Source organism: Micropterus dolomieu, linkage group LG19 (assembly GCF_021292245.1).
Source record: "Micropterus dolomieu isolate WLL.071019.BEF.003 ecotype Adirondacks linkage group LG19, ASM2129224v1, whole genome shotgun sequence".
NCBI lineage: Eukaryota > Metazoa > Chordata > Actinopteri > Centrarchiformes > Centrarchidae > Micropterus > Micropterus dolomieu.
In genome coordinates, this window is record NC_060168.1 from 35,529,576 (window position 1) to 35,541,165 (window position 11,590).

The following is an 11,590-nucleotide window of genomic DNA, read 5'->3' on the forward strand; positions in this document are numbered from 1 at the left end:
ACAGAAGCAATTATAAAAATGGTAACAGCAATAAACTATCATCAGTGGAGCAGAGCTGAGGATGAATTGGAGTTTAAGAGTCTGACAGCTTGGGGGGGGAAAGCTGCTCTGCAGTCTGGTGGTGCGGCAGCAGAAACTCCTACATCTCTTCCCAGCATGCAGCAGGGATCCTTTGGGCTCTGCGTTATAAATATATATCAGCCCACGTCCGGGGCCGTGCGCATCCCATGTTGGTGATGCTTTCTGTTGCTCCTCTGTAAAAGCTGACAGGAACTTGGTGTGGGAATTTAATCTTCTTAAGAAGATTCCTCAAGAAATCCTGAAGTCGTTTCTGAGCTTTCTTCAGCAGCGTGGAGACGTGATGCTGATTCCCAGCAACCTGAAACTGTTGACCTGCTCCACCTCAGCTCCTCTGATGGAGACAGGATTGTGCGTCTTTGTCTCCTTCTTCCTAAAAACAACGATCAGCTCCTTGGTTTTTTGAAGTCTGGATATTTTAGTCTAAAAGTGGAAAATAAGCAGGAACTCTGATCTTACATTTTAGGCTGTTGGTTGATGCAGAAAAGGGATTTGAAGACATCGTGTTGGGATTTAGGGGCATTTCTTTTTACTATTTTCTGATGACTACACACTAAGCAACCAGTTTATTAGAACTTGAGTCTTATTTTGGTGGTTTTGTCCAGAAACATGAGCAGTAAACTGGCTTTCTCCTTTAAAGGGCTGAAACGTTCCTCGTCTTAATGTCCTGTGTGTGTTCAGGAGAACTCGGCCATCCTGAAGGAGCTGGTGGATCTTCGGGCTCAGAAGAGCTCCCTGCTCGGCTTCAGCACCCACGCTGACTTCGTCCTGGAGATGAACATGGCCAAGTCTGGAAAGAAGGTGGCCGGCTTCCTGGGTGAGTGAGCGCTGCACGCCAAACTGTTTTAAAACCGCCGACACGACGCTGACGTGAGAGAAACGTGAGAGCGTGAGCTGTCAAACAAAACGCTCCCAGACATGGAGGGAAACATTGAGTTGTTTCTTTATTACCCTGAAGGTGAGACGCAAACAGCTGCACATACAGAAATGTCGTCTGGATCATTTGATGTCGATCACTCACATGTTTGTTGGAAATGTTTCACAATGTTTTGGTAAATAGTTTATCATATTTCAAGTGCTACAACAGATACTAGGAAGACTTTATTTCCTTCTGCACCAGTTTATGGTGGTTTAAAAAAAAAAATGTATTTATGTAACGAGAAACAACATTCAGGTGGCATCAGTCGCAGCCAAAGTACTGTTCCAATCCAAAGTCCGCGTCGAGCCGAGTGCAGTCAAATACCCGGATGTGTTCTCGCTCCGCCCGTTTTACCGAGCATTTGGTTTATTTCATTTGAATCACAAACAAATTAGCACCTAATTTTTCTATTAAAACATTTATTTTGTTGAAAAAAGATTTACTAACCATATTTGTTGAAAAAGATAATAGTTTCAAACGTTCTGCTTCAGACTTGTTTAGTGATCCACTGTTTGGCAGTTTCACCACATAATTAACCATCTGGTTTCTTAAATTTTCACTCATGAGCAAAAATCTGCCTTTAAACTTGAAAGAAATAACGATTTGACACATATATCGTTATCGATATCAAATGTATTTATCGTGATAACATTTTTGGCCACATCACCCAGCCCCAACTGTAACTTAGAATCCTGCTGTTCTCGTGTCACAGTTTTCTTGTGCGGGAATATAGTTGTTTAAACTCCAAATACGTGGTCGATTTCTCAAGACGGAGCCGATTTAAAAAATTGCTACTATGTTTTCGGAGATGTGAGGTCCCGGCCGCTAACGGGTCCGGACGCCATCAAGTCCGCTGCGGCTCCAGTTGCTGAATGACGGACAGCGTGCCCCCGTTCCTGGAAGTTTGTGCTCCTGAGCTGAACTCGCCAAGTCCGAGGTTTAAAGTACAGAAGTCCGAAGTTGGTGAACTCGGTACTGAGAATCAGCCTCACAACAAGTGAGTGCAGCTCTCAGATCTTATTTATCATCATCCCTGCTGATTCCTGATTCAGTCTTCCCTCCTCTTTGTGTCTCTGTTTGGGGAAGTGACCTCTTTAAATGTGACTGTGGCTCCTTTTCACCTCAGTTATAAAGTATATAATAGATATTTTATAAACTCCTGGACTTTAACAGCCCTTTACTCTGCTGTGCGTTACGTTGTTGATCCGCTGGTAGTAACGTTATCGCCGTCAGATTGTAAATTTAATGAAACACTTTTGATCACAATTTAATCTGGCGTCACAGCCCTAGTTAACATAGCAAGTAAAAAAAACTATTAGAGCAACTGGAGGTCAAAAAACTAAAGACTGATACTGAAGAAATGTTGTTAATGAAGAAACTGATTTCTACAGCAGGCTGGACGATTTCACCTGAAATCAAAATCACGATTAATTGAACATTTTGCCTCGATTACGATTATTTTGTTTTTGAATGTTGTTTTTCTTTGTCCTCATAGTTCACTGAGGTTTGTACTGTAAATATGCTCAACTATTAAAGATCCACAGTGTACCCGCCCTCCGGGGTTAAAGCATGATGCGGAGTCTCGACTGATGCCGGTTTCTTTGTCTTTCTTGTCATCCGTGTCCAAAATACCGGAGCACCGTGAAAACTATTAAGATATACAAAACATACAAGCACGAGTACTTTTACTAACATATTACTTTAGCTAAAATCAAACATGCAATTACAATAAACCTAATTAAATACACAAATTAAACTACCGTTACTCAGTCTCACTATACACAATAACCCTTAAAACACACATACATACATACATACATACATACATGCATACATGCATACATGCATAAACAACTTTCCACAATAACCCGCATGAACAAGTTCACTCCCGCAGCACCCGCACATAAAACTGTACACGCCTCGTTCCGCTTCCCGAGGGCGTTAAACTTTCGTCAGTTTCCTTCGTCTGGCTTTGTTACGATCTTCAACGAGTCGGCGTTTCTACCGCGTGCTCCGTGCCTGCTGTTGATTGCGGTTTGCGGTAAGTACGGGGTTTATTTACAGCCGTACAGGCTCAGTTTAGCCTAGTGGCAGAAACTACACTGCCCACTGGTGGACACTTGTGGTAACTGCGAGGAGTGATGTGCCCACGTTTACACCGTAATTCCAATAAAACCAAACTTAATACAAACAACTAAATATAAGGAAATATCAACAGTTACTAAGATCAACCCAGGGTGGGCATTCACTCACAGATTTCACAAATCGCCTGTCTAAATGTTAACTGATAAGGTAATGTTGACGTGCACGTGACAGAGACTTGGTTCCCCTATATTAGGCTGCTACTAAACTTTAACATAATTATTAATATCAATGCAGAACTAATGATTTTCACCCGCACGCTGAATCACGCTCCTCATTCATCAAAGAGCGTCTACGTGACCGGAGTTAACTGAGCTCTTTTCACTGAGAGAGAAAATGGCAGTAAGTGTACAGTGTAGGTCACAGTGACCGGCCCTACTCGTGCATCTAGGGTTGGGTATCGAGACCCGGTTCCAAACGCTTCTCCTGTCGTGTCTTTCAGAGGAACTGGCCCGTAAGCTGAAGCCTCTGGGTGAAGAAGAGCGCTCGGTCATCCTCAAGCTGAAGGAGAAGGAGTGTCAGAAGAGGAATCTGCCTTTCAACGGAGAGCTGCACGCCTGGGACACCCGCTACTTCATGACCCAGGCGAGATTCACAAAGATCACGTCTTGTGTTTTTAGTAAGATGAGACGAACCACAGCAGCTCCAGGACGTCGTTTTAACCTTCTTAACCTTCTTTTTCCTTCCCTTCAGGTGGAGGAGACGCAGTACGCCGTGGATCAGAACCTGTTGAAGGAGTATTTTCCCATCGAGGTGGTGACTCAGGGTCTGCTGGACATCTACCAGGAGCTCCTCGGTCTGTCCTTCGAGCTGGTGGACGGAGCCGCCGTCTGGCACCCGGACGTCACTCTGTACTGCGTGAAGGACCGCAGCAGCGGTCAGGTGGTCGGCCAGTTCTACCTGGACCTGCACCCCAGGTGAGGCCTCCGCAGCAGGAGAAAGCTGTGGTGTTTTAAAGTAGATGTGTCTCCAGGTTTTCTCAGTGTCTCCTCTCCTGCCTGTCCCGCGCAGGGAGGGGAAGTACGGCCACGCCGCCTGTTTCGGCCTCCAGCCCGGCTGCCTGCTGCCCGACGGCACGCGCCAGATGTCGGTGGCCGCCATGGTGGCAAACTTCAGCAAGCCGACGGCCGACGCCCCGTCGCTCCTGCAGCACGACGAGGTGGAGACCTACTTCCACGAGTTCGGACACGTCATGCACCAACTCTGCGCTGAGGTCAGCTGATCAACCAGACACCGCATCCTCTCCAGCCTGCACCTATAGCTGCTGTTGCTGCACCTGTCGAGCATTCCTGCAGTTTACAGTAATAACGGCGGCAGATTTACCATCAAAATCCTCGGTGATGTTTGAAACAATGAGTCCCCGACTTCAGACAGAAGCAGCTTCTCAACTTGGACTTTTGTCTCTGGGAGAGTTTAGATAGCTTTCATGACGCAGTACTACAGTATTATAAAAATGTTTTCTATAGAAATACATCATTATTTATCTGAACAAACAACACAGAGGTTCATTTACGGTTTGGTTCACTTCAACAGGAGGAAACTGTAGGATGAGGACTGATGAGTTTGACTGTGTAATCATACAGAAATGAAAATATACAATACCGGTCAAAAGTTTTAGAACAGCCGCCATGTTTGTAGTTCTTCTATAAATCTCAGTAGTTCAAGTCCAGTGAAAAACCTTAAATGGTATCAAAGTTAAAAACGTTCTCGTCACCAAAACAGACATTTTCAGATCCAAAATTTAATTAAATGAAGGAGTTTTGTTCATTACTTCACTTTAGGATCATATATAGATTATATATCATATACATATATAATATAGTCCAAATAAAGCCTCTGAGGGTGGATTAACAGGCAGTTCCAATGTGTTTACTGTAGAAATGTGGTTTTACTTCCACAGCTGCAGAATAAGCAAATAAGGTAACCAACAAAGTTTAGATCAGCAAAACTGAGAAATAATGTAAATTTCAGAGAGATAAAATTTTTAGGGATCAATAATGAGCTAACAACTTACAAAGTTATTCTGTTATTGTTTTTGGCTGCTTACTTCGGTTCCATTTAAGGGTTTTCACTGGACTTAAACTACTTAGATATACAGAAGAACTTCAAACATGGCGGTGATGTAAAACTTTTGACCGGTTGTAAACATGAGACTGACTTGGGCCAGAACAATTAATCTAATTGCAATCGCGATGTCGTCATGTGCGATTACATAACCGCAAGAAGTGTGCGAGTTACTAAAACAGAAAAGGTGTGTGAAGCTCTCGCCTCTGTGCGCGCTGCAGTCCGCTCATTATCTCCGCCCACAGCGGGCTCTCGCATGTGCCCCTAAAAACAGATAAGCCTACGTGCAATCAGAAAAATGTTTTGTGAGCAGTTTGCCAGTAACTTCTAAGACAACAACTTACCGTGAAACGCCGGTCGCTCTGTGACAGAGACAGAGCGACGTCGGCAGCAGCTGAAGCGGTCAGACAGAAGTAAACTGGGGGAGGAAGGTTTGGCTCGCTGACCATTTAACGTTCGCTGTATCGGTGCCTTTTGTTGTTCAACACGCTCGACTTTAAACATTTAAACATTTAAACGTTATACTCTATGTAATCGTGCACAGTCCTCCTCCAGGTTGTGGACAGAGAGCGCTGTGCTGCTTCTAGCCGCCTCCTCTGCAGAGCAACAAGCTCCTCTTGTTCTGTTTTACTAGTTATTGTTCTAAATATTGTTTAACTTTATTCAAATTGAGAAATACACATTTCAAAATGTCAGTAATTTGCGCATTCCTTGATGATTAAGCGAGCAGACTCATTGTAGCATTTGTTCCTTTAATTATCCACAATAATCGCAATGTGTTTTCTGATTGGTGGTCAGTCCACTTCCTGTCAGCTGGTTCTGAGTGTCGTTTTTTTTTTTTTTTTTTTTTGCAGGCGGACTACGCCATGTTCAGCGGGACTCACGTGGAGCGGGACTTCGTGGAGGCTCCGTCTCAGATGTTGGAGAACTGGGTTTGGGAGAGGGAGCCTCTGCAGAGGATGTCCAAACATTACAAGACCGGCAACGCCATCCCCGAGGAGCTGCTGGACAAACTCATCAAGTCCCGCCTCGCCAACACCGGTGCGTACCACACAGGAAGTAGTACTGTTGGGGTCGGCGCTTGGTTCACTGTGGTCATGGTCACTGTGGCTCTCCTGCAGGTCTGTTTAACCTGAGGCAGATCGTTCTGGCTAAAGTGGATCAGGCTCTGCACACCAGGACCGGACTGGACGCGGCGGAGGAGTACGCACGCCTCTGTCAGGACGTCCTGGGAATCCCTGCTTCTCCAGGTCTCTTCTTAAAAATGTTTATTTCAGTTCATCCATCGCAGTTATTCAGAGATGTACAGAGGGAATATGCTGGACATTCTTCCACAAAAACTCCGGCTTCCTTTCACATATCTCTGTATCGTCCCTCAGCTGATGGTTCAGATTGTCCATGTTTAGCTTCTTAGTGAGCTACACCTGTCCAACAGAACGGGGCTCCACCTGGTGGCACGCTGCAGAACCACAATCAAACCGCCGCCTGACTGTTACAGCGCTGTTAGGGTTAAAGTTATTTTAAAATATGCTACTCTGATGGATTCACCTCTCTCTGTCTGTCGTCTCTCGCTCAGTGTCCCGCCCACAGCACGGCATCAGATTGGTTACACATCACAAGTAATGGCCTATCAACACTTGCGAGATGGAGCAGTGTGTCGCTGAGTTACAGCTACGGGGTTTAACTCGGTGGAGGCGAAAGCGACGGCTTTTAAATCAGTCGCTCTCCCCTAAATGTCATTTATACTTCTGCGTCGAATCGACGGCGGACCGTAAGCACTTTGATTGGTCTGCTGGGAAGCGATGCCTCCGAGCAGTCAGGAAGTGACCCGTGCTTTGAAGTAACTTTTACTAACGGCCAAAACGGCAGCTGTAATACGGTGGATCGATATCTTTGACCGTCACAACACGAGCGAAATGACTGTGTGATCCACTCGGTCGGTAACATTTGAAAAGGCTACACCGGCTGAAACGGAGCGCTAAACCGGAAGTTAGTCTGTTTGGCCGGCAAAAGTCAACACAGTGGACGCTGTAGTGCTGCTGCCGACTAGCGTTTGGCGGTGTAATTGCAGAATGACAGACACACGGATGCACAAGTATAAATGCGTGGCTGCATAGCCTGCGGCGTAGCGACGCACGTAGACCCGACGCAGGAGTATAAATCAAGCTTAAGCCAGTCACTGCGCTTCAGAGTTGCATCGCCATGTAACGTTACGTATTTATTACTTTAAAAAGTAGCAGCGGCGGTAAAACGGTTCCTCTCACTGTGATGGTTTGCGATCAGTCCGCAGTTGACCTGCGTGCCGCACCGTGTGGACGGCGATCCGCTGTGTCCGTGATGTCGGGGGGAGATGTTTTGTATTGTTGTGCACGATCACAGCCCCTGTGTGTCCACATGAGGAAAGATCAAGACAGGACATTGGGGGAAAAATATTGTGCTGGGCCGATTAAAAAGACTCGCACCTTGTGTTAAATGATTCCAGCTGAAGTTCACATAGTGAAATATATGTAAGTAAAGGTACTGCGCACAAAGTGATCAAACATCAGAAACCCTGACTTGTTTTTCCGTGAAAGCTGCTGCCTGGTGTCGTCCTCTGATCCTCCTCTCTGACCTTTGACCTTTCTGTCTCTCTGCAGCAACAAACATGCCGGCGACCTTCGGGCACTTGGCCGGCGGTTACGACGCTCAGTACTACGGTTACCTGTGGAGCGAGGTGTTCTCCATGGACATGTTCTTCGCTCGCTTCAAACAGGAGGGAATCATGAACCCCAAGGTCAGATCCCAGAACAGCTGGGGGGGGAGAACGTCCCAGCAGACGGAGCACTTTGCCTTACTTTTTACTTATTGTTACTTTTTAAATGAGCAATATTACTTTACTCATTACGGGGTATTGAAATAGTCACGTTACTCGTTCCGTTACAGTTACTTTCAGCCACCGCACCCCGTCCTTAAAAGTGACGGGGTGCGGTGGCAGCAGCGCGTTTTTAGAAATGAATCCACTTTACTGGAACAATAACTGAAAACACTGCAGCCTCTCAGACCAGAGGATGCTGGATCAAAACAAAGCAGGTTCCTCCCGACTTTTTAACTGATCACGTTTTCACAACAGCAACAATGAGGATGAGTTTTACAGGCATATAATGTGTTTAGCGCCACTGTCTGAGATAAAACAAAAATCAAGCAAGCGTCTCGACTGTTGTTACCGTTTTGCACATGCGTTTATGAGAGAAGTATTCAGTGCTTTTACAAAATACAAAACGATGATTAACGCCACTCTGTCCTGCCGAGTGGACGCCTCACTGGCGGTAATGTCAGATGCCGGAGTTTCTGTCTACAGGCTAAGTTTCACGTTTCTAAGCTGATGCTTCAATACAAAATGATGCAGCACTTCCAGCTGTGGAAAGAACGCCTCTCTCCCTTGTTCTTCCGTTATCCTTTTGGCGAGCAGCTGACTTGAACAACATTACGTCCGGTGACGCTGACCTGCAGCGCGGTCGTGCTGTTATATTAATATGCAAAATGAAACACAAACAAACAGATCCAACTCTGAAATGGCAGTTGATTATTAAGTCAACAAGAATTGACAAACAATGCGTAACCTACGTTGACTACGGCCTTCTGACCCGGGCTGCACATCCGGGAGTGTTTGTATACAAGAAACCGTCTATATGATGAGTTAGAACATATCTGAGGTTTGGTTATTCTCTAACCAATCAGCTGTGACTGATGTATCTGCACAGTGTGAAAAGTACTTTGAAGACCACATTGAGAACAGCAGAGAGGATGTTATTTAAATGCAAAGCCCTGATTGGTCGCTATAAATGAGTTTGAATCACTCAACACCTGATGTGGGTGAAGTTTCAGAAGTCTGGAATCCGTCTTGTGACTCTCATGAAGGACACAGGATGTACGTGATGATGAGAGGTCTGATTTATGGCGTCCCGGCGGAAACTCGCTGCGAGTTGGACGGATGTGGCGAGATCAGACCTCCACCTCGCCGTGGAAGAGTTTACACTCTTTCTTCTTCACGTTTATCCGTCATTATCTTTTCTGAGATTAATTGCGTTTTATAACAGCCCCGCATGCGCCGCATATTTCTGTCCGAAATGGACCCGTGTCTGAGAGAGTAGTAACCGAGCCCGACGCCGTCAACACTTATCGCTGGGCCGATATGGCCAAAACTGTTCTCGCGACACCATTCGATATCTAATTCTCAGGATAAATGTCAAATCATTATTTGTGGTTTCAGACTTTTCTCTCTGGTCTGAACAGACGCTTGATGCGAGACAGTGGATCACTTCACGAATCTGAGGCAGAACTATTCTCATAAATCTGTTTTCAACAAATAAGCACCAGGAAAAATGAATTTTTCCTCAACAAACAAAATATCTTGAAATGAAGTCATTTGTGATTTAAAATTAAATACATCAAACATTTATTGACGATATATTGAACATTTGTTATATTGTTATTGTTGTATTAAATATCATGTTGATCAGCCTGCAAATCAGCCACCCAAACAAGCAGCAGAGGCTTTAACAAGCTAGATAAAAGGTCACGCCCTGGCAGCGGCAAACAGCTTTGGTTTAATATTTGATTTGATTACATTAATGTTTAAGTTGAGATTTACAAGAAATGTTTTATTGCTGCTGTGTGAAGAGAACACTGCTGGTGAAAAGCATCTTATTTGTTTAAAGTGTTTGCAAACCACGGTATTATCTTTTGTGTATATAGTAAGACGCTTAACCCCTCGTTGCTCCAGAGGCGTGCGAACTCTGACACGTACAGCAGCTTTGGATGTAAGTCGCTTTGGATAAAAGCGCTAAATGAGTAAACGTATCCAGTTTTGCACGTAACAATGCGATTAATCGCAGCACCGTGTGTAGTAGAAGTACATCATGTAGAAGTGTATCAGCCCAGCCAACATGGCCGAACATCACGTCTAAACTCTTGTCCGAGCCCGTTCAACACAAAGATTCACGACAAGAAGACGCTGCGGGTGTAAACTAGCCGCCTCAGCTCGACTCAGGCCGGCTGATGGCGTCGCCAGCTGGTCAAGTCAGGAAACTGTCAGCTGGTCGAAAAATGGCAGAGCGTCGGAAGGAGGAAAGGAGAACGGCGGTGTTTGTTTGGGACAAGCCTCAAAATGTCCTCAAATAAGCTCAACTCGCTGTCAGCGTCCTCATTCATGTGTTCAGAGGCTGCAAATGATATCCAGCTTCAAAAAAGGAGCCGGCAGTTAAAGAGGAAATACAGAGTCGTCGTCTTGTACTGGTGAAAGCTCGAAGGTTTCAGCTCGTCTTGTGGCGAATCTTTGGTCTGTATGCTTCCTCAAAGTAGAAACATTTTAATCTCTTAATCGTTTAGATCATTTTTAAGATGTTGTTGTTATTGTGTTTATTACAGTTTATCTTGAACAGTTAAATCAATATTTTGGTAAAACATGTTCTTCAGATGTTTCAGATCGGTGTTTAGCCTAGCTTAGCACAAAGACTGGAAGCAGAGGGAAACTGTTAGCCTAAAGAGCCACTGTGAGTTCAGGCTATGACTAACTGTGAATTGCTGTCTCCTGATTGGTCCTCCAGGTGGGCCTGGACTACAGGAAGTGCATCCTGCGGCCCGGCGGCTCTGAAGACGCCTCCGAGATGCTGAGGAAGTTCCTCGGGCGTGAACCCAAGCAGGAAGCGTTTTTGCTGAGTAAAGGACTGATGGTGGAGCTGGACGCTGGCACGCCGTGTCCCTGCTGACCAATCACAGCAGCCGGCTCCGCCCCCCCAGCAGTCACCTGCAGAGTTCACAGACGGACTGAAGTTTTGTAGAAAAAAAAACTGTAAAATGCTACCCGAAGTGGGAAAAACGAGCAGTCAATAAAATGATTTAAGGCGACGTCCTGTGTGTCGAGCGGTCCCTTTCAAAATAAAACACTCACTCAGGTGTCCACTGAAATTCAGATCCAAAAGGTTTCTGTGTAGTCCCCCCCCCCCCCCCCCCCCCCCCCCCCCCCCCCTTCAATTCAGCTTTATTGACATGAATGTAAAACAATATTGCCAAAGCTGCAAATAAATTACACAAGAACAATTTATTTCATACATTTCATTAAATAAAACAGTAACACTTGCGTTTCTGTCAAATAAATATAAAATGTAAAAATAAAGAAAAAATAAATATTAAAAATAGATAAATAAAACCGTAAGCGTGTGTTTGCATGTTTGTTAATATAATTAATTAATAAAATAAAAATAAATAAAACGGTTAACGTTATAAATAATAGACAAAAAAACCCAACAAAAAATAAACATAAATGAACAATTACTAAAATAACAAACAATGAAAATAATAATTTTGAAAATTAAAAAAGTACTATTATTATTTAATTTATCAGTTGTC

At 44.6% G+C, this 11,590-nt stretch overlaps 1 protein-coding gene across 1 annotated transcript in view; it reads left to right on the forward strand.

Moving 5' to 3' along the window:
* The window catches only part of thop1 (thimet oligopeptidase 1), a 13,277-nt gene extending 2,188 nt beyond the window's left edge, over window positions 1-11,089 (forward strand). The window contains exons 4-11 of the mRNA XM_046030023.1: window positions 760-895; window positions 3,582-3,724; window positions 3,833-4,056; window positions 4,151-4,352; window positions 6,058-6,244; window positions 6,325-6,453; window positions 7,840-7,976; window positions 10,789-11,089. Of these exons, the coding sequence (XP_045885979.1) occupies window positions 760-895; window positions 3,582-3,724; window positions 3,833-4,056; window positions 4,151-4,352; window positions 6,058-6,244; window positions 6,325-6,453; window positions 7,840-7,976; window positions 10,789-10,950 (1,320 nt within the window). The 3' untranslated portion in view covers window positions 10,951-11,089. The remainder of the gene's footprint in view (window positions 1-759; window positions 896-3,581; window positions 3,725-3,832; window positions 4,057-4,150; window positions 4,353-6,057; window positions 6,245-6,324; window positions 6,454-7,839; window positions 7,977-10,788) is intronic.
* Window positions 11,090-11,590: the final 501 nt, after the last annotated feature.